Below are 23,993 nucleotides of genomic sequence, written 5' to 3'. Positions count from 1 at the left end.
CAGTTGCTTCAGCTTAAAGAGTTTCCAAGCTAAAGGCTCTGTCTTGTTGGGACCTTTATCTCTTCATTATGGAGGATTCAGTTTTTCTTTGCATAATCCCTTCCTTTTTCCTTAATGTGGTTTGTCCATTTCCATGAGTAGGAAATTTGCTAAATTTCTTGCATACAAGAGGCTCCAAACTGGCTATCTGGAGGATGCTGTGATGGTACCTAAAAGAAATGAATGATTTTTGCCTTTCCATTCACCTGTTTTGTTCTTTTTCATGGCCCTAGAGGGGCTAGGCAGTCTCTAAGATCTCCATTGTGATGTAGATCAAGGTAACTACTGAGACTGCCTACATTTGCAAGACTCATTTGGTGCCTCAAGACCCATGCCAAAAGACCCAGACCAGGCAGTGGCTTCTGAAGACATTTTAAAGAGGTGATGTGGTTGTTGCTCCATTCATTTATCAAGTATTACAGACTGGATGTGTTGAACAAAGTCCATTCGAACTTTGGCATGGCTATCATTTGGGGAGATGCTTTATTTTCCTCCACCTAGTAGATTTTTGTTACATCCCACATGTGCAATGTATCTAGATGCTGAGGAAGGAGAAATTGTCTTCTCCGAAGGTAAGCAGGACAGGTGTATCCCTGAACTTGGATAACATCTCAATGGAACCTGCCTGCCTTCACTTGCCTGCCTGGGGCGAAGGTGGTGGACCTCACAAGTCACATAGATAGGATTTTAGATAGTGCTGGGGAGGAGCCAGCTGTCCTGGTACATGTAGGTACCAATGACATAGAAAAATGTGGGAGGGAGGTTCTGGAAGTCAAATTTAGGCTCAGGTAGAATCTGGAGTGGATGGCACTCAGTGTAACATTTTTAAGATTTCTTTTGGCAGTGATACCACCACACAATACATACAGCACAATACGTGTGTGCAGGACCCTCAAGGTTTTTTTTTTTGCTTTGCCTGTGGCATGGTGTCTGACTCTCTTGCCTTGAGAAGCATTGGCATTGTTGCCTTCCATGCATGACACCACTCAACACTAGTAGAGGGAACTCCTTCAAGATTGAGCCCTGAAGCCTGGATGTCTTTTCAGATTGCAGCAGTCCCATCAGGACTATTTTGCTGAGTTTGTCAGGCTGGTGGTCATGGGAGACTGAGGAAAAACTAGATTACCTCTTGGAGGAGGGGTCATATAGCATACCCTTGGACCCCTTTCTGATGAGAGGAAGAAGTTTCCACCTGAGCCACTCTCGTTTACCCGTTTTGTTAAGGAAATGATGGATGCCTTTCCCTTTAAATTGGAATCGGAGGACGAACCTAGGGCTGAATTATTCCAATTCCACCCAGAGATGCCTTTACAGTTTCTCTGTACAATGTTCTTCTATGGGATTCACAGATGAAAAACTGGAAGACTCCTTTCTCTTGTTTTGATGATAATATTGTTACTTTTTGATATATTTTTAATGATGATATTTTATTGTTGAATGAATTGTATTTTAAATGATGATATCTCATTTTTTTATGTAACCCGCTTTGATGCCTTGTTTAGCTGCCTGAGCAGTATTTCAAATGTTAATAAAGATTCCATGTATCGGATCCAGAAGGCTTCTGGATTCGAGGAAAGATCGTTTGCCACCTTGGTGGGGTAAGATGGAGGAGGTCGCTGACTTTATCAAACATGCAAACATCCAGTCCCTCTCCTGGCAACCTCTTTCTCCTTCACTCAAAGGTGTAGATTACTCCTTCTAGCTGCTCTTAGCAGCAGCCCCAGATCCAGTGCCTCCGGGCACACCAGCAGCGTCCACAGAAATCACAACCTGCACACCAGTCAAAAGTGGGAGCAAGCTTTTCACTGGTTCCGGGAGAGTATAGCTACCATCAAGGTACCCATCCTGAATGATCTGGTAGGGGAAGGGATGAATTTTTTTCCCAAAAAAGTGGTCCCTTGTAACCTCCGATTGGTGGGTTCTCCAGATAGTCCACAAAGGATATATTCTCAATTAGTAACTAAGACTTCCAAATTGTTTTCCATGGGTATTATTTCTCAGTGCTCGACATGATTGGGTACTTGCAGAAGAACTCTGTCCTTCTTCAGGCCCATGTGGTCAAGCTGGTCCCACCAGAGCAGGGACTCTAACCCAAGTATTCTTTTTTTTATCACTAAGAGGGGAGGAGGAGGAATTTTGTCCCATTCTAGAGCCAAGGGCTCTGAACAAATATCTGGTCAAAGAAAAGTTCAGGTTGTTTCTCTGGGCACCCTTCCCCCTGTGATTCTGGAAAATGATTGGCTATGCTTTCTGGAACTGAAGGATACATATACCCACATCTATATACTTCCCAGTCATCAGAAGTACCTCAGATTCCAGGTAGGAAAATACTACTGTACTACCAGTACTGCGTCCTGCCATTTGGCCTCACATCTGTGCTCAGGATATTTACAAAATGCCTTGAAATAGTTGCAATATCTCTATGAAGGCTGGGAGTTCATGTATTTTCCTACCTAGATGATTGGCTGATCAAGAGCATATCATAATAGGATGCTCAAGCAGTGGTGTACATAGCATATGTGACACACTGGGCCCATCATTTTTTGGCACCCCCCTCGTATATATGAAAAACATGATTTTTAGTAACAAAACACACATTGCACAACAGGAAAAGGCAGCATCTTATATACTCACCCACTTAAAACTAAATAAGCCAGACTAGTAAAGATGATCCTGCACAGTCAGTGCTAGCAGAGAACCATTTCTTTCGTACATACAGAACACAGAAAACACTTTTGCCCAGTATGGAATGTGTAATCACAAACTAGCTTCTCCCCCCATACCTTTCTACAAAACTGTAGCACGGTTTTTAGCACTGGCCATGGCGGTAACAGCTCCGATGCTCATAGAATTCCTATGAGTATCGGAGCTATTACCACTGCGACCAGCGCTAAAAACTGTGCAATGGTTTTGTAAAATAGAAATACATAGACAAAAATTTAACTGAACCACCAAGGAGCTGGACTCTGCATACAATGCAACACCACAGAAACAATAATGCATGTCCCCTAATATTGTGCAAAATATAAAGATAGCAGATGTAAATTTGAAAAAAACAGAGAAATAGCAGTCATCACTTTACAAATAACCCCCCCAACCCCTTTTATGAAGCTGTGTTAGCCTTTTTTATCGCTGGCCTTGACAAAAACTCCGGCGCTCATAGAATTCCTATGAGTGTCAGAGCTAATATTGTCATGTCTTCATGAAAGGGGGGGGGGGGAGAGAAAATAAAACAAAAATGGAAAATAAGATATCATTTTATTGGACTAATACATTTTTCAATTAGCTTTCAGAGGCCAAAACCTCTTTTCTCAGGTCAGTAAAGTATACTGCTGTCACAGTATCTTGTCCTGACCTGGGAAGGGGGTTTTGGCTCTGAATTAGTCAAAAATGTATTACAATTAGTCCAATAAAAGGATCACCTTATTTCCATTTTCTTTTATAAATATTTATCAACACAGCTACAATACTTCTTTATCCTAAAGCAAAAAAATAAATATAATTTTTTTTCTACCTTTGTCTTTTCTCTGGTTTCTGCTTTTCTCATCTTCTTGTCACTTTCTTCCTTACATCCAATGTCTGCCCTCTCTCTGCACCTATATATAGCATCTTCTCTCCTTCTTATGCCCCTTCTAGAAACTGTCTGCCTCTCCCTTCCATCTCTCCCTCTACCCCTTTTGGTCTGGCATCTTCTTCTCTTCCCTCCCCAATGGTCTGGCATCTCTGTCCTCTCCTTCCCTTCTTTCTCCCATAACCCCATGGTCTGACATTTCACTCCTTTCCTTTTATTCCCCTGTCTTTCTTCTCAATTTATTTTCTGCATCTGTCTAGATAAAATTCTTACTACCTAGTCCTCAATTTCCCTTTTCATTTTATCTACCTACAACTTGACACCTCTTTCCCTCACCCCGTCCGGTATTTTTTTTTTGAATGTTTCTTTTTGTTTATTGAAAAATAATGCAAAACAATACAGCTTAGAAAGCAGCACAACAAGGCAAATAGCTAACAGTAACCAGAAAGTTATGTAACCCTGAGCACAACTCCCCATAAGTGCCCACTCTTAAGGGGGGTCTCTGGCAATTGAAGTTCCCCTAAAGCCCTACGCCCAACAAAGTCCACTACTTGGCAATATCGAAAATGATCTGAAGCGTCCAAATCATAAACCTCTGAGAGATCAAAAAACGATAACATACTGCCATCTTCCACAAAATCCCCCAGATCCCCGAGGCCTCATTGAGCCCAAGTCTGGAATCGAATATCAAGCCGTCCGGATAGGAAACCCTCAGCTTCCCACACCAGCATGCCTCTGAAGTAGAGCTGGGAGCGAAAGAGAAGGGCCTGCGTTCTAGCCCAAATATTAAAGGTGTGATATAAAAAGGGATTAGCCCCTTTAAGCAACTTTCTAGCCTCCCCCACCTGTAACCACGGAAGCGCCCGACACAACTCATCTGAGCCCGGAACTTGTTCCAATTGGACCCAACTCTTGGAACGATCTTTATACCACATCAAAAAGGACTTCAATTGGGCTGCATTATAGTAGCGGTGTAAGGCACCACCATACCCCCCTGGGCTCGAAATTGATACAAGACACTTCTCTGCACCCGTGGAGGCTGACCTTTCAAAATATATTGAAAGACTCTGTGAGCTACTCCATGAAAGAAAGTTGCTGAAAGCGAGATGGGCAAAGCTTGAAAAAGATAAAGTAACTTCGGTAAAACCATCATCTTTACACTCTGAATGCGACCATACCAAGACAGCGGTATATTTTCCCATCTATCCAATTCGGCCCAAAGAGACTTCAACAAAGGTGGAAAATTATGGTCAAAAAGAGACTGAGTCTGCGCAGTAATATTAATACCCCAAATAGTGAATTAATTTAGATGCCCACTTAAAAGGTTACATAGATTTCAACAGAGCGCAATCCCTCAGACGCACCGATAAGTTAAGAATCTCAGATTTATCCATATTAGTGCGGAAACCAGAGACAGCACCGTAAGCATCAAGCTCTGCTATAGTCCCCGGCAAAGAGTGTTCTGGCCATATGAGAGTAAGAATAACATCGTCAGCAAATATAAGCAACTTAGTTTGACGATCACCACACCAAATACCCCGGACATCCTGCTGGGCGTGAATATGATTAACCAATGGCTCCATAGCCAAGGCAAAGAGTAAGGGCGAAAGGGCACAACCCTGCCTGGTCCCTCTTGCCAATGAAAAACTATCAGTATAGCCCTCATTAAAGCGAAGAGCTGCTAAAGGCTTTGCATATAAAATTTGAATCCATGTAAAAAATTGCCCCAATGCCCATAGCTGACAGAGTGCTTAGTAAAAAAGGCCAAGACACTCTGTCGAACGCTTTTTCTGCATTGACACCCAGCAAGAGAGCCAGCTCATCCCTCTGTTGAACATACCAAATCAGATGGAGCCCTCTACTGAACATAGCAAATCAGATGGAGCAGCCGATGGACATTATCAAAAGTCTCCCTGCCTTCTATAAAACCCGATTGGTCATCCCGGACCAAGAGGGTCATATAACGCTGTAATCTGTGAGCCAAGATCTTAGTAAATAGCTTATAATTGGTGTCGAGCAATGAGATTGGACGATACGAGCCATATTGAGAAGGGTCCTTATCCGGTTTCAAAATTAACATAATCCCTGCCAACCTCCAAGAATGAGGGAGCTCTCCTCCCGGACCCAAACTATTAAGTACCTTAGTTAATGGACCAACCAACAGATGTTTAAAACATTTATAGAAATGATTAGTAAAACCGTCTAATCAAGGCATTTTCCCCTAAGCCAAAGATGAAATAACCCAAAGAGTTTCCTCTTCCAAAATAGGAGCGGAAAGATCCTCAGCTTCCTCCAGAGATGAACTAGACAAATGAGCTTGAGCTAGATAAGTATCAATATGAGCTTGTGACATGGTCTCCTCTGGGGTATACAAAGCTTGATAGAACGTAAGAAAAGCCCGAGCTATACGATCTGGAGTATAACACAGAACCATCTGGTGCGCGTATCATAGTTATCACATTCCTCAATTTCCTCTTTTTTAATTTATTCGCTAACAACTGTCCAGCCCGATTGCCATGCTCAAAATGCTTCTCCCTTCCAGTATTTCAATAACTTTATCCTCTTCACCCCCATCCAGCATGTGCCCTTTTTTATTTATCCCCTCCTTCCATCATGTGCCCTCTTTCTCTACCCCTTCAATCCTGCATCTTCTTTATCCACTTCCATCCAGTGTCTGGCCCCTATCTCCACTTCCATTGTCTGCTCCCCTCATTCTCTCCTTCCAACTTCCTTCCTGCATCTGCTTCCCTGTTTCTTTCTCTCCTCTCTTACATACAGCATCTGCTCCCTTCTCTCTCCCACCCCCATTCCCATCCAGCATAGGCTCCCTCTCCCCACTAACATCCAATGTGTGCCCTTTCTCTCTCTCCATTCCTCTTCCATTAGCATCTGCCCCTTCTCTTTCCCTTCACCCCTCTTCCATCAGCATTTGCCCCTTTTCTGTTCCTCCAACCCAATTCCATCCAGTATCCTTCTGTCCCTTTCCCTACACACCAATTCCATCAGCATTTGCCCCCTTTCTTTCCCTCCACCACCCTTCCATACCAATCTCCTGCTCCCTTCTTTCTCCATCCACCCCAATGCCATTGAGCATCTTGCCCCCTCACCTTCTCACCTCAGCTATATGCTTTCCTAAACCAACAGCAGCAGCTGTAAACTTAGATGCAGTCATCGATAGCGGGACCTTGCTGCACTTCCCCGTGCTGCTGGCTCCACTCTGGAACAAGGAAATGATGTCTGAGGGGGTGGATCGACACCCACAGGGAGGTGCAGGAAGGTCCCGCGATGACTGAATTGAAAGTTTACTGCTGCTAGTTCAGGAAAGCAGCAGCAGCAGAGTACAGCGGGAGGTTCCAGACTCAGTATGCCGACTGTGCACCTGGGGTGAACCGCCCCGCCTTGGTAGGCCACTGTGCTAAAGCATCAAGGAAGAGCACCATCTATTTGCTGGAGCTGCTAGGGTTCATGATCAACTACCCCAAAGTTCCATCTCCAACCCATTCAGCAATTGAAGTGCTTAGGAGCCCTGCTAGACACAGTGGTGAAATTAGTTAGCTTTGCAGGATTTAAAAAAGGTTTAGATAAATTCCTAAAAGAGAAGTCCATAGGCCATTATTGAGATGGCTTGGAGAAATCCACTGTTTGTTCCTAGGATAAGCTGCATAAAATCTATTTAAAACAGGATACTGGGCTTGATGGACCTTCGGTCTGTGCCAGTATGGCAATTCTTATGTTATGCATGTGTGAACGACTGGTCTCGAGCAGAATTTAAAAATATTGTGCACAAATTTTACAAACCTTTTGTGCAGAATTCTCCCAAGAGTAGATCTGGAATGTATTTTTTTGTGCATTGCCATCAGCTCCTGTGTACTAAGTGGCTATGTCTATAACGGACACTTCTGGTCATACCTTAAGTAATCAGGAGCAGTTTCAAACTGAGTGGACCCAAGTGGTCTTTATCTGTCACCGTCTACCGTTCTCCTATTTTTAAATTATGAACAGAAGGGTGTGATGGGAGGAGGGTGTTTTAGTACCAATGGTCATGAATTACAATCTATATTTCTGCATGCTGCACACTGTGGCAGCAGTGAATCCTACATTCTTGATATGTTTACGTGAAACCCCAAGGGGAAGAGAGGTGGGGTTGTGCTGTAAACAAGACACTAGTTTTGCAATGGAAATGCAGTTGATTGTGTTTTAATAATTCGTTTTAAAAAAAGGGATGCCTGTCTCTTAGGGGAGGGTCATTGAGGTAGTGACCTTGAGAGAGGCATTTGTTCCCCTGCCTTTTCTGCATAATTGGGTCATGGGGTATTTTGTATCAATTGCATTGCTTATAACTATAGAGCACAGTATTATCAAATGAAGGAAGTGATCTCACTTGTACTTGAAGCATGCAGCATTTGCTATATTACTTTATGTATTCATTTTCTGAAGTCTATAATATACTCTAGGTGTTTCATAAAATATATTGATGCTTCAGATAGATGAAATTGTTAGTATGGGTATGCTGCAGCAAAATCAGATTGTGTGATGCCTTAGCTGTAATTGAATTTATCAGTCAAAAAGATTTTATAAAGTGGTTCCATAGCGTCTCATTCACATTCCTTTAATATAACAGTTTTTTTCTTGAGGTGTAAAGCTGTATGTTAAATTCCTATAAATGTACCTGGAGGGTATCTTGAAGATGGATCTTTATGAAAATCTTCAAGAGAACATTCCCTTTTATATATCTTACAATATATGTACTGATGAAAGATTTTGTTGCCTATGATATATTTTCTTTTATTCCTTTTGTCTTGACCAGGTATGGTACTGATCGCCGTATAACTGACATGTCTGATTATCGTCGTTTAACTGATGCGCAGGCCACATACCGCCGTTTGTCGCCCAACTCCCAGGATTACTGCCGTCTTGCAGATCCTCACACAGATTATGCCCGTTACACAGCCTCATACAGTGATTATATCCGTGCAGCACAGATGCAATCCAGTTATCAGCGCCGCATGTAGGGCCATGGCTAGTTCCAAAGCAGGGCCTGGTTTTCAGATCATAAAATGTGATCTTTTATTGCGTTCATTCTGCTGGACTAAGCTTTTCTCAAGTGAAAAAATCAAGTCAACATTGTCGATCACACCTTTTTTTTTTTTCTTTCTGCCTTCTCCATCTGCTCGTTTTGGCAGTGTTAAAATTACAATTGTCTTGCTTTCAAGGTAGTGACTTTTTAATTTTTTTTGCTATTGGCTTTTGATATCTATGGTCATTGTGGGTCAACTACATAGCAACCACGACTGTATAGGTTAAACTGTTTTTGTGGGTTGGTCTTTTTTTTTTTTTTAAACTAAGGAGGGAGGTGGAAGATCTGTTTTCATTTTGAAATAATTGTAAAGCCACTGTTTGTTTACAGGCTTTAACTGTTTTGGTTTATCTTAATATGGGGACTTTTGATTATTCCAGATTTTTCTCCTCTCCCCCTCCCCCCAATTCCCTGTAGCCCTTTTTTCACACCCAAATCACCTACAGCCATTTTTGGTTTGCACACTGAGTTGTCAAGGGCTTCTCCCATTTTCATTGTGCACCAGAGAATTCCTTAAATTAGAGAAACATTATTTTGTTCTTTCAAGAAGGGCGTTGAGATTTTTTTTAGCCCTTGAAATTTGCAACTCCAATACTGGAGGATTTGGTAAAAGCTTAGTCTTTGTTGCTGTAAAAATGATTTATGATGGCATCAGGTACTGAAAATCTTCTGACATCCATGTTCTCACAATTTCATTGTGGTAACTTGACTGCTGCAGAGTACTGTAGTATATTTTACACCCAGTGCTATCTTCAGTTCTAAAAATGTATTTGTAACTTGAGCTCTGTCCTCCTTTCCCCTTTATTTCAGTAATGCTCATTGGACAGATGCAATGTCCTGCAGAAAATTATACCTTGGGCTCTGTATTTGCTGTAAATAAAGTTTGGAATATTTTCATTTCGTGTGAATGGCTAATTTCATTTTGAAAGTCAAGCTCTTTGTGATTAACTTTAGGCATTCTATTCCACCATTCTCAACATTATAGCAACAAGGAATGACATTCACACTCAACTCACTCACTCACTCTTAACAGAGACTATATGAACATTTGATGACATCCCTTTGAGAGAGTTTAAATAGTGCTACTATTTCATGTGCATTAGCATCCACTTTCTAAGCTGAAACATTTAAATTGGTGTTCACCGTTTTGTATGACTGTTTAAAAAAAAAAAAAAAAGTTTGTAGGTGACCTAAATTTTTTTTAAGTTATCTTAATACTCTAAAAGCCTTCTCTTCCTTTTCATCATACTAGACTAGTCCAGAACTAATGGGTTATGTCTACCAGCAGATGAAGACAAGTTCCAAACCATTTGCCTCTTAAGAGGTATCATGCAGCCATAGCATGTTCAGTATCTTTCTCTGTGTGCAAGTGGATCTTGGTCAGACTGTGCAGTTCTTCCTTGGTGCTGCTTAGCTCCTGACCTGGTTTTTAATTGTCAGAGGATCAGGGAATTGTCTTCTAATGAAATTGGTTCCTATTGCTTATATAGGGAAAGGGATTGGGACTTGTATACCTCCCTTTTTGTAGTTTTACAGCCACACTCAAAAGTGGTTTACATACAGGTACTTCAAGCATTTTCCCTATTTGTCCCTGTGGGCTCACAATATCTAATGTACCTGGGACAATGGTGACACTTGGTGTGTTGAGTTCCTCCCCCAACCCATCTCCAATTCCTCCTCTGTAATAACAGAACTGAACTCCTCTAGGATAACAGAAGCAGGTGCCGCTCCTGAGCTGCAAACCCGCTTGCTCCCTCCCTCTCTCCCTTTCTTACCTGAAGTGCAGCGGTCAGCAGGAGGGAGCCTCAAAACAGGCTGCTTACGGCCAGCCCCACCAGGGCCTTTACTCTGATGCATCAGAAGAAAGGCCCTGCTGGGGCTGGCTGTGAGCAGCCTGTTTTGAGGCTGCTGACCGCTGCGCTTAAGTAAGGAAGGGAGAGAGAGATGGAGGGAGTGAGTGAGGGGGTTTGCAACTCAGGACCACTGCCCACTTCTGCCACTTTGGGGCAGGAGGGAGGAGGGATTTGCAACTCAGGACCACTGCCACCCTGACGCTTTGGGGTGAGAGGGGTGTGTGTGTAGGCGGGGAGGGGAATTGAGATTGTGTTAAACAATGTTTCTAACACACTCTCAGTTAACCAGAAAAACAGTTATCCGGTATATACTAATCCCCGTGGGTGCCGGATAGCTGATATTTTACTATATGTAGCCTTTAGTCTATCGGTTCTCTTGGTTCGGCCCTTAGTCTGTCACTTGTACGATTTTAGAGCTTGTTCTGCCATCTTCATGAATTCAAGGCTGCTACTACCAGCTACCCAGTGGTAGGGTTGAAATAGACAATTCTGCAAAAACATACATATATAAATTGATTGCCAAGACTACCAGCTCTACAGATTCATTCTGGAGTCTGTCAGCTATGAGCTTCCAAGGTGAAATTATTAGCTGTAGAGATTTGGCACAGATCTCGGCTGCACATTGTCTGGCGCTCAGTATTCCAGCGCTGGAGCTGTCAGCTGTACAGGTTTGGTGCTGCTTCTTGTTATCTGTAGGGATTCGGCACCAACACTGTCATCTGTGGAGATTTGATGTGACACTGTCAACTATAGAACTTCAGCCTGGGGTGAGAGAGATTGTTCCACCCTCTGCCTGCAACGTCACACGCTGAGTTTGTTTAAAACTCAGCCCGGGAAAAGTATCATCTCCAGCTGGATTGCTGCCTGGGTGAGAAAGATTGTTCCACCCTCTGCCTGCAACATCATACGCTGAGTTTGTTTAAAACTCAGGCCAGGAAAAGTATCATCTCCAGCTGTATTGCTGCCTGGGTGAGAGAGATTGTTCACCCTCTGCCTGCAACGTCACACACTGAGTTTGTTTAAAACTCATCCCGGGAAAAGTATCATCTCCAGCTGATTCTGCTGTATTGCTGCCTGGATGAGAGAGATTGTTCCACCCTCTGCCTGAAATGTCACACACTGAGTTTGTTTAAAACTCAGCCCGGAAAAAGTATCATCTCCAGCTGTATTGCTGCCCTCCTATTTTTGTGAACTCTCTGGCTGTTGAACGGCGTGTGAGCTTGCTCCATCCCCTGCATTTCGTCAGACACTGGGCTCTGTTCAAAGCCCAGCGTGGGAAAAGTGGAAACATCTGACTTCTATTTTTGCTGCTGCTCTTCTACTTTGGTTCCAAGTTTTCTAATGTATCTTTCCCTAGCAACAGCAGCAGATGAATCCAGAGACCAATGGGATAGAGGCGGAGATAGAGAAACTGATTAACAGGTTGTCCCATTGGCTGGCACTCCTCCTGTATCTCCAGTATTCTCTATCTCCCAGCAGGAAATGGTCGCTATTCAACTAGCTCCTGAATTCTGGCTGTGACTGGAACTTTATTTTCTCCTGTTGAGGTTTCTCTTCAGCAAGACTACCATTCTGTTTCTCCTGTTGAGATTTTCTCTTCAGTGAGACAGGGGTGTCCGGCTGAACGTTGCCGGCTTTAGGGGTTACACCTGGGCCCCCCCAGGTCCCTGCCTCACCCTCCCTCCATTATCTCGGAGAGAGCGAGACCAGAAGGCTTTGAGCATGCGCAAATGCTCAAAGCCTAGTCCAGCCCGTCGCAGGAAGAAAGAGGATCTCTCTCGCACAGCCCAGCCCAACCCAACTCAACGAGGGAGGATCTTCGGGCACTGGCACTTTCACATCCTGTGCATTGGTGCTGGTGCCGGTGCCCAATCGGGTAAGAGATGTTTTGCGATGCTGGGGGGATGTAGGATCGCGGGGGAGGGGGGTGACACGAGCAGGGGGGGGAGGATGCCGGATCGGATTGAAAAAAAAAGTTGTAAAACACGCTCACACGTATAACGCACGATTATGCACGGTTTGTAAAATCGTGTATAACGTGCGCGTTATATGCGTGAAAATACGGTAGCTTTTTAATTGGTTTTTAACTTACCACTGCAGTTCATTAATTTGTTTAGTCCATTAGTTTTTAATCTATTATTGCTGCTATTTGGGAGTTTATCACCAGCAGCAATTACTAATTTTATTCTATTATTTGTTATTACTAGGCTATTTATCATGGATGTTAGTTCTTTTTAATTATTCACATTCTATCAACTTTTTATGAATTACTGTTGAAGATAGATTAGTAGGTGGTATTAATTCTTTCTTTTAGCTTATTAATGTTGTTTAAAACTTAATTATTGAATAATGTTTATTGCTATTTACCATGTCATATAATTGTCTAACTTTGTCTTGAATCCCTGGAGGGTGTTTTACCCTACGACAGCCTCCGGAAGAGCGTTCCAATTTTCCACCACTTCCTGGGTGAAAAAGAACTTCCTTATGTTTGTACGGCATCTATTCCCTTTTAACTTTAGAGAGTACCCTCTCGTTTTCCCTACCTTGGAGAGGGTGAACAACCTGTCTTTATCTACTAAGTCTATTCCCTTCATTATTTTGAAGGTTTCAATCATGTCCCCTCTCAATCTCCTCTTTTCAAGGGAGAAGAGGCCCAGTTTCTTTAATCTCTCACTGTACGACAACTCCTCCAGCCCCTCAACCATTTTAGTCGCTCTTCTCTGGACCCTTTTGAGTAGTACTATGTCCTTCTTCAAGTACAGTGACCAGTGCTGGATGCAGTATTCCAGGTGAGGTCGTACCATGGACAACACAAAGGAATCCAACGAAAACTGCAGTATCACCAGACAAAGCAAAAACAAAAAACAAACTGCAGACTCCTATGTACCAGATGCAGGCAATATTTGGTATAATAAACATTGCCTGCATCTGGTACATAGAGGTCGTACCATGGCCATGATAGCGGCATGATAGCCTTCTCTGATCCCCTTCTTAATCATTTCAAGCATTCTGTTTGTCCTTTTCACTGCCGCCACACATTGCGCGGATGGCTTCATCAACTTGTCAACCAGAACTCCCAAGTCTCTTTCCTGGGGTGTCTCTCAGAGTACTGCACCAGACATCCTGTATTCGTGTACAAGATTTTTGTTACCAATATGCATCACCTTACACTTGTCCATGTTAATCATTTGCCATGTCGCAGCCCATTTCTCAAGCGTGTTTATGTCCTGTTGCAGGTCTTTGCAATCCTCCTGCGTCTTCACTACTCAATAACTTCGTATCATCTGCAACTTTAATCACCTCGCTTGTCATTCCAACTTCAGGTCGTTTATAAATATGTTGAAGAGCACAGGCCCAAGCACTGAACCCTGCGGCACTCCACTGGTGACACTTTTCCAGTCCGAGTATTGACCCTTTACCCCCACTCTTTGTTTTCTATCTGCCAACCAGTTTTTGATCCACATGTGTATTTCATCCTCAATCCCATGGCTCACAATTTTTTGAAATAGTCGTTCATGCAGGACCTTGTCAAACGCCTTCTGAAAATCCAGATATACAATGTCGACCGGGTCACCTTTGTCTATCTGCCTGTTAACTCCCTCGAAAAAGGGCAGCAAGTTCGTCAAGCAAGATCTTCCTTTGCTGAAGTTGTGCTGGCTGGTTCTCATCAGATTGTGTCCATCAAGGTGGTCAACAATGTGATCCTTTATCAGCAACTTGTCACAAACACTCCTCAAAACGGAGCTAAACTGTGACAAACCTTATGCTCTGGCGTGTCCCTTATGACCAGGGGTATCTTCAGGACTTTTGATTGGTCCTAGGAAACTGCCTAGGCCTGGGAAAAAACAAGGTAAGTACTGGCTTCAAGTCACCACAACTCAGACAAAGTTCTTCAAGAAAGAATAATAGATTTATTCTGACCTTAGCGGTCCAAAAGGTATAAAACAAAGGCAAATATCTGCAGCATTTCACCCAAAACAAATTCAGTTTCAAAGGAAAAATAAAAGTACAAAAGAAAACACATCCAGTTTGTCTTGCCTGAGTTCTTGCACTCTGGCTCAGCAATGAATTTATACTGGTATTCAAAACAAAAACCAAACTTTCTCTCAGCAGTATTTGTCTCAGAGGCTTGAAAGATAGATTTCCAGCATTCCTATAAAGTCCAGATAGCTCTTATAGCAGAAAAGGTTATATACTCTGTTAAGCAGCAAGCAACAGCAGAGCTTTGCAAAGAGCTCACTATCACTACAGCTATCCCTTGGAAGGTAGTTCAGCTGTGGGAGATCATGTGATTATTCTACCAGCAAATGGTAACCACAGTAAGGTTTCCAAACTATATAAAAAAAAAAAACCCATTCATTCAGCTCCCAGGTTCTTTATCCTCAAACTTCACTTTAGGAAAGCAAGTTATCAACATTCAGGTGAGTACACTTCTTGAATCAGAATAATGATTAGCTCAAAGACAGGCAGCAAATTCATAAGGCATTTCTTGCTCAGAAAAAAAGGAAAAAAACCCCAACAACCCACCAGCTACTTCCCAGCTACTCACTGTCTTTCAGTTAACATAGAAACATAGAAGATGACGGCAGAAAAAGGCTACAGCCCATCAAGTCTGCCCACTCTGCTTACCCACCCCCTTTCTATGCCCTAATGACCCAATTTCCTTATCTTGACCCTCGTAGGGATCCCACATGGGTATCCCATTTATTCTTAAAGTCTGGCACGCTGTCTGCCTCGATCACCTGCACTGGAAGCTTGTTCCAATGATCAACCACTCTCTCTGTGAAGAAATACTTTCTGGTGTCGCCATGAAATTTTCCGCCCCTGAGTTTGAGCGGGTGCCCTCTTGTGGCCGAGGGTCCCTTGAGAAAGAAAATATCATCTTCCACTTCGACACGTCCCGTGAGGTACTTAATTGTTTCGATCATGTTCTGCCTGGCTCTCTAGTATAGGGCCAGCGTCTTGCACTTCATTCCTTCCACACATTTAGGAATCTGGAAGTCTGAGGAGGGGAGGCTTTCTTCCACCTCCTGCGTTGGCCAATCTGGAACCTCTGTCTCTGCTTCCTGGCTCCAAGGCTCTTGCACTGCTTTGGTCTGCTGGAGTGACACACCCTCGTCACTCTCCTCCCCCTGCTGTTTGCTTTAGCCTGCTTTTAATCAGTCCACAGCCAGAACTGCTTTGGTTTAAAGTGGATTATAAATGTTTTAAATAAATTATTAAAGAAAAAGTGACCCGACTGAAAAACAAGAAGAGGTCAAAAGTGAAGGTGAGAAAAAAGACGAGTGTCTCAAAAAGCTGGTAGATGGGCTTCAGGGACAGCATATAAGAGATATGGAGAGATATAACGACAACACCATGATCATCAAATAGGCATGGTTGGATAAGAGGAAAAGAAGAAAAAATGGGATGCATATAGTCAGTGATATTATAGGACTGAAGCACAGGTGGAGGCAAAATGCATAAGTTTCAAGTTTATTAGGATTTTATATACCGCCTATCAAGGTTATCTAAGCGGTTTTTTACAATCAGGTACTCAAGCATTTTTCCCTCTCTGTCCCGATGGGCTCACAATCTATCTAACGTACCTGGGGCTTTGGAGGATTGAGTAACTTGCCCAGGGTCACTAGGTGCCAGCAGAGTGGGTATGTGTGAAGGGACAGCAATAGTGAAGTATGCATGACATCACAAACCAGGTCTTATCATACAATTTCTAACATATATTACTTATACCTAGAATTATATGGTTAAATGCATGTCAATACAATTCTATACAGTTTTCCCCCAGTTGTTCGTGGCCGGCGATTGCAGAAAATCACTTGCTGTATGCTCCGACCGCCTCTTCCTGCACTAAGTCGGGCCTTATTCAATCAGGAGCTGCTTTGACACGCAGCTCCTGATTGGTAAGGCCCGACTTAGTGCAGGAAGAGGCGGTCGGAGAATACAGCGAATGATTTCCTGCACTTGCCGGCGCTCCGGCTGCTCTCTCCTGCCTCTCCCGCTGCTCTCTCCAGTCTCCCCCATGAAAAACCATATTCGTGGTTTTTCAAGATTCGCAGGGGTTCCTGGAACGGAACACCCGCGAATATCGGGGGGGGGGGGGGTAGAGAGAGAGAGAGAGTGTACTGTATACACTCGAATATAAGTCGAGAGCCCCCTTCCCCCCAAAGGAGGGAAAAAAAATAATTTAAAAAAAAAAAAAAAAAAGGTTGACTCGAATATAAGTCGGGCGGCTTAATATTCAAGTGCCCTGCCAGGCTCTGCAACCAGCCCCCTTCCCTCCCTCCCCTGTCAGGCACTGCCCCAGCTCCCTTCCTGCCAGGCACTGCACACAGCAGCATTCCCTCCCTCCCCTGTCAGGCATTGAACCCAGCCTCCTTTCTTCCTTCCCTCCCTCCCCTGTCAGACTCTGCACCCAGCACTTTTCCTTTCCTCCCTCCCCTGTCAGACTCTGTACCCTGCCCCCCTCCCTGTCCTAGGCTCATACCTCATTTGTCAATCCCCGGTGGAGATGCAGCGGGCAGGAACAAACTTTCCGAGTTCCTGCCCCGCTGCTTAACTGGCTGCTGCGAGTTTCTTCGGCTGCTGAGTGGTACGAGCAGGAGCTCAATTTGGCGCTGCTGCTTGGTGCTGAGCGGCTTCCTTACTGGCCAATAAGGAAGCCGCTCAGCACCAAGCAGCATCGCCAAATCGCGCACCTGCTCGTACCACTCAGTGACCGAAGAAACTCAAGGCAGTGGGGCAGAAACTTGGAAAGTTCACTTCTGGCCAGTAAGGAAGCCGCTCAGCACCAAGCAGCAGTGCAAAATCGCACTCCTGCTCGTGCCACTCAGTAGCTGAAGAAACTTGCAGCAGCCTGTTAGCAGTGGGGCAGGAAATCGGAAAGTTTGCTCCTCCTTGCTGAACCTCCACCTGGGATCGGCAGATGAAGTATGAGGGGAGGTGGCAGGGAGCAGAGCCTGGTGGCGGCCTGCAATAATTCTAGGAGGGGGCATTGGCTTGAATATAAACTGGGACCCCCATTTTTGGGCCAATTTTTTATTCGAGTATATATGGTAGACAAAATAAGTATATTGATAAAAAACCAGAATATGATAATGAATAAAAACACAAGAATAAAAGATACATATTAATTCAATGGTTAGTGACAAAAATGGAAATATGCAAAATACATATAAGTATGAGGATTGGGGACATAAATATGCAGCATAAAAATGTACGAAACCTTAAAAACAGATGTGTATGCGCATAATAAAAGAACCAAAGGAGTCAACATGTGGAGGACCCGATTTTATACTGGGAAGTGGCAAAGGCGGTTCTCCAGGGAGTTATTAGTTATGTCAGCAGAGTTCGTAAAGGGATAGGGAGTTGTTTCATTTGTCAGGACAACTGATGAGAGCGCGGCGTGTTTTTGGTCTTCACCCTACCCTGATTAAGAAACAGAATTTGTTCTCTTTGCAGACAGTGATCAATGAGATCTTACATCAAAGGGCATCTAAGTCACTTGCTTATTATAAATACTGCTTCTATGTTCATGGAAATAAAGGGGGGAATCTTTTGGCCTGTTTGGTCTCACAGAGGGAGAGCCATAAGAAGATTTTGCATCTTTCTACTGCCGAGTCCGGTCGGGCCACTAATGATACTGCCATCTGTGATGTCTTTCGACGTTTCTGTACAACTCTTTATGCTCCATCTCTGGATTTGGGGCTCCCTGGAGAACTCTATTTAGATGGACTTGCTCTCCCCTGTCTTACTGAGGAGCAGAATGCCTAGCTGAATGCACCTGTTGAGGCTGGAGAGGTGAACTCGCTATTGCACAAAGTTCTACTCTGAAATTCTATAAACTTCTGAAGCCTGAAATTGTGTTGCCGCTTGCTAATATGTTTAATGTGATGATCAATGCTGAAGCTATGCCCGAACACCTTAATGTGGCTCAGATCATAGTTCTTCCGAAACCCGGGAGAGATCCCAGAATCTTATAGACCAGGGATCTCAAAGTCCCTCCTTGAGGGCCGCAATTCAGTCGGGTTTTCAGGATTTCCCCAATGAATATACATTGAAAGGAGTGCATGCACATAAATCTCATGCATATTCATTGAGGAAATCCTGAAAACCCGATTGGATTGTGGCCCTCAAGGAGGGACTTTGAGACCCCTGCTATAGACCTATCTCGCTACTTAATTTTGATATCAAACTTTTGGCAAAGATCCTGGCTAATTGATTGGCTTGGTTGTTGCCACTTCTCCTTCACGAGTCTCAGGTCGGTTTTGTTCAGGGTCGCTCGGTGGTGAAAAACTTGTGGAAAATTTTGACGTTTTTTGTGTGTGTTACAAACTTTGCCACTTCGTTTATTGAAGAGGGATCTTATGCGTTTGCACCATTTATCGCATTTCTGCTGGAATTCGCGTAAGCCGAAAGTTTGCTTTCAATATTTGGTGGGTGGCTGGACACAGGGGGGCCTTGGATTCCCCGATTTTGGCCTTTACAATGAAGCATGTTTACTCGGGCATCTGAAAGACTGATTGTTGGGTAAACAGCAGTATACGCCTTTGGATTTTGAATGTGCTTTCTACGCCCCTCATTCTTTGTCTAGCCTCTTACATTTGCCTACTAAGGAGCTTCCCACTGAGTTTGTGAGTGTGTTCGGGCTTTCTTTGAAGGGGTGGCGGTTCGTTCTACTTTGGTGTCGGCGTTGTATAGGGCCCTTTTGGAGATTACTGGCCCCAAGGATGTATCACGGATTCAAGGGACCTGGGGTCGTGAACTTCATAGTGATCTTAGCCATTGGAATATTCTGTGTGCCCTGCGGGGGTCCCTCGCTTGATAATAGGAGCACTGTAACGAGAGTGTTATGTTAGAGTGATATATAGGGCCTATTATACTCAAGTACAATTGCATAAAATAGGAGGTATTGACTCGCCCCTCTGCCTGAAATGTGGCTGGGATCCCAATACTTTTGCTCATTCCTTTTGGGATTGTTGAACTATACAAGTTTTTTGGCAGTCTATAGTTCAGTACTTTCGGGGCTTATTTTTGAGATCAATTGTGGGTACGGTGGCGCATTTGGTCCTTGACCTGCCTGGGGCTTTCCATGGCCTTCCTAAGGGGGGTCCCCTAAAGTGTCATAAGGTGTGTCTTCTTGCTCGCAAATGCATTTTGTAATCCTGGACTGTTTCTGAGCCTCCCTCTTTTTGGACCTGGAGAGCTTTGGTGCATAATTTAACCACGTAGGAGGCCCAGGAGGCGGTTGGTTGCCTTCATCGCCGGTGTTGTTTTATGCTTGTGTGGGGAGTCTATTTGGATTCCTTATCTCCTAGAGGTCGTAGTCACCTTTTGAATCCTCTTGCTTAGCCTTGTTGATGTATATCATGCTCACTCCTGGGATCGGTCACTGCAGGCCCTTTTTTGTTTTTTTTTTGTTGAGGGGGAAGGGGGAATTCTTACTGTGACTGCCAAGAGCCACCAGAGCACAGGCCCTTGGCATATTAGAGATCTGTTGGTTGTTTTCTGTAAGCTTCTTGGGAAGGGGGGGATTCTGTTCGGGGCTTTTGCTGCTTGGGTAGGGTTCGGGGGAGGGGGGGCAGGGGTTTTCTACTCTTGTTCTATCAAAACAACGTGACAACTTTTGTATTGTTGGATGTTAATTCCTTTGACTTTGTTGTAACATAAAAGAACCAAAGGAGGAAACTAATATATGGATGGAAATCAAACCCATATGGAGAAATTGTCACAAAAAAGCTATAAAATTTATTTCAATGTTCAGGCCTTTGGGTGTGAGAGTATCAAAATAAAAAATGAATTTCTGTTCCTCTTGTAAAAGAATTGAATCAATGTCACCACCTTCACTACTGCTGTCCCTTCACACATACCCACTCTGCTGGCACCTTATGCATTTTATCTCCACCTATGCTTCAGTCCTATATGCATCCCATTTTTTTCTTTTTTTTTTCGCTTATCCAACTGTGCTATGATGGTCATGATGTTGCCTTTATGTCTCTCCATATCCCTTATATGCTGTCCCTGAAGCCCATCTGCCGACTTTTTGAGACACTCATCTTTTTTTCTCACCTTCACTTTTAACCTCTTCTTGGTTTTCAGTCTGGTTACTTTTTCCTTAATAAGCTTTTTGCTGCGAGTCCCAGCGTTCTGATGTCATCTTTCTTTACGTGGCACTTATGCATATATTTCCTCACTGCTGGTGTGCTTTTTTTATCTATACTGTATGCTGTTTGTTTCATCTCCATATTTTTACGGTGATTGTTTCTACGTTTCAAGTGTTTGAGTGCTTATTATTTGGGGCCTTAAATGTATCCATCCCTTTCTTAAATCTCCCCCCTTTTTAAATCTCTTCAGCTGCGTTTGGTTTCATTTTCCTTTCCTCAAAGCGTCATTAATAGATCTCCCATCTTTGAATTTATTTTTTGTTTACCTTCCCCACAGTGTTTTTTGGTACTTGACTGTTGTCCCTTCTGGAAGTCTCTAGGCAGTTTTTCTTGTCCGGTTCCCCTTTTCTAGGCATCTGTAATCTGGGCTGTTCTTTATCATCACGACAGTGGCCTCACATTTGTTTCAAATCTGTTTGGCTTTATACATTCATAATATTAAAAGGTATAGTGTATACATATTTTTGTTCTTTATATTATTTAGCCTTTTGGAAGTTAAATGTTCAAGCGCCATCTACTGGGTATATTTGGAATTACATAATTATGCTTAGTGTATATACACACAGACACACACATCATTTTGTTTTTACTTTTACCCTCATTTGTATAATGTATATGTATCTCTTAGATAATCATAGATATACCCCTGAGGCTGGCTTCTGTTTTGCAGCTGAAACACGGACCATGTCGGGTCTGGAAGGAATCCGAGGACATTTTGATTGTACCATATTTTAATAGATATTTGTAATCAATAAACTTACTTTTAGCCAAGGTTGACGTGTACAGTTCCTTCCTCACTTTTCTTCTTGCTGGAGAGCAAAATGGTGACAATTCAAAAAAGTATGGGTTGAACACAGAGGATCTCTAATAAGAAAGTGAAGGGTATAAATTGAAGAGGGCTGGAACTGGGCAGATTTACATGGTCTGTGTCCTATATATGGCTAGTTGGTTTGGGCTGGCCTGGGGAGGGCTTTGGGAATTCCAGTGATTTGAGATGGTTTAGATAGACTAGTGTGAGCTTCAATGGCAACTCCAGTAGAGGGAACTTAAGAACTGTACTTGGCAGACTTATGTTCTGTGGCCTAGAAACACAAGACAATTTAATCATGAATTTATAATACATGTAACTATTGTGCAGATTGGATGAACCATTCAGGTTTTTATCTGCTCTCATTTACTATGTCTGTATGCAAATGGCAGCATTTAGATGTCTGGAGAGACCATTTCAAAACGGGGACCAGTCACATGTGGGGAAACTAAATATATGCAGACATCTAGGGGGTTTGGTGGACTGGGAAGAGGGAATGTCCTGGGCAGGCCTACCATACAGATGTGGATTACATATGTGAAAAGGGAAATAAGCATCTAATGAAAAAGATAGCCATCAGTATTTACAGCTGCCCTGAAGCATGTATAAAGTGCTACCGGGATAGTTTGTATCCCGGTAGCACAGTGTCCCAGACGTTTTCCTCAGTCCACCATGTTTCCATGATGCCGATGATGTCCACATTATCTTTTTGTGCCATAGCTTCTAATTCACCCATCTTATTCCTTAGGCTCCTTGCGTTCATGTACATACACTTGAGTTTGCGGCCTGTTCCTTTCTTGCATTTCTTTCCCACTTATGTCCCTTTTGATCTGTCTTGCGTGTGATCCGGTGAGTTTTCTCCTCTATCTTCATGCACGGTATCCTCCGGGTATACTGGTTCCCGAAACGTTGACGCTCTCTCTCGGTCGACTGTCGGCTTTCCCCTTCTTCCTAGTTTAAAAACCTCTCAACTTCTCTCTTGATGTTGCTTGCCAGAAGCCTCGTTCCGTCTCTCCTGAGGTGGAGTCTGTCTTTCCTGTATAACTTGCTCTTCACCCAAGGGATACAAACTTGAATTAGTCTGCCGAGAAAAAAAGCGAGGGGGCGGTTTGGCCATCCTAGTAAAAAACAACCTTACCATCACTGTCCTAGACAAACACTCCACCCCACAATCAGACCTGCTTGCCGTCCAAATTTCCAGTAACTCACTCAAAGACACCCTTACCTGCATCCTCTGCTACATAGCTCCAGGAAAATGGAAAACCACAAAACACGATCTTGAAGATTTCATCTTCCGGAACTCATTAACCTCAACACACAACATGCTCCTCGGAGACATAAATCTCCACCTAGAAGACACCTCCTCCAAACAAGCTTCTGGCATAATTTCATACCTCAACGCACTCTCTTACCAAATTCTATATCCTCAACCCACACATGAAAAAGGCCACCAACTTGATATTGCAGCCTACATGTCACAACACCCCCACGCACCGAACATTCATATCTCCAATGGGGCCTGGCACCCCTCCCTCTGGTCTGACCACTTCAAATTCACCTTCAACATCAACTGGACTCAAAGCACAAACAAGCACGAAACCCACAAAACCTCCTTCAAAACCCGACCAAAAATCGACCCTTCTACATTCTGGACCACAGTAGACCCATTAATCGTCTCCATAGACCACGATGTATTCATTCACCAGTGGCGCTCGCTGAGCGAAACAACCTTGAACGGTCTAGCCCCAGAAAAGACAAAACACAAACTCTGCAGATCTTCAGACAAATGGTTCGACACAGAACTTCTTCAACTAAAGAGACACTGCAGACAACTCAAAAGAGCATGGCAAAAAAAGAACCAAGAACCAACCAAAGTAGCTTGGAGAAACCTAATAAAACAATACAAGATCAAACTTAAGGAAAAATGAAGAGCTTATTACTCCAAACTAATAGGCACAGAATCCTTAGACACAAAGAAACTCTTCCAACTTGTGAAGAACCTCACCGACACTCAACCATTCCTAACCACTCAAGGAATCCACCCTCCAACGGCCACCCAACTAGCGGACCATTTCAAGAATAAGATCGCCAATATTAGAGCCTCCTTCAACAACTCACCGTCCCTCCTAGACGAGATCATAATAAACCCTACAACAGATGAAGCCACTGCAGCTGACAGGCACTGGTCCAACTTTACAAAGGTGCAATGGCTGGACATGAACAGACTCTACAGAAAATACAGTTGAGCGTCATGCGACCTGAACAACTGCCCGTCATATCTACTGACAAACGCATCCCCCAAATTTAGAGCTTGCCTCTTGCAATGGATCCAAACAACTCTCACGGAAGGCCAATTCCCACAAGAACTAGGGGAAATCATAATCACCCCAATACTGAAAGATCCCAAAGGACCAATAGACACCCCCTCCAACTACAGACCCATCGCCTCAATTCCATTATATGTTAAACTAATAGAAGGTCT

General features: G+C 43.5%; 1 protein-coding gene across 2 annotated transcripts in view; it reads left to right on the top strand.

Moving 5' to 3' along the window:
* Positions 1-23,993, top strand: part of LOC117364663 (RNA-binding protein 14-like) — a 90,921-nt gene that overhangs the window by 31,131 nt on the left and 35,797 nt on the right. The window contains exon 3 of one of the 2 annotated variants that reach the window (XM_033954113.1): positions 8,418-9,584. The exons of the other annotated variant lie outside the window; for it this stretch is intronic. Coding sequence (XP_033810004.1) covers positions 8,418-8,622 — 205 coding nt within the window. The 3' untranslated portion in view covers positions 8,623-9,584. Of the gene's footprint in view, positions 1-8,417; positions 9,585-23,993 lie in introns of those variants that run through there. 2 annotated transcript variants of the gene reach the window in all.

The sequence above is a fragment of the Geotrypetes seraphini genome, chromosome 8 (genome assembly GCF_902459505.1).
Source record: "Geotrypetes seraphini chromosome 8, aGeoSer1.1, whole genome shotgun sequence".
Lineage (NCBI taxonomy): Eukaryota > Metazoa > Chordata > Amphibia > Gymnophiona > Dermophiidae > Geotrypetes > Geotrypetes seraphini.
This window is presented reverse-complemented; position numbering and strand designations above follow the sequence as displayed.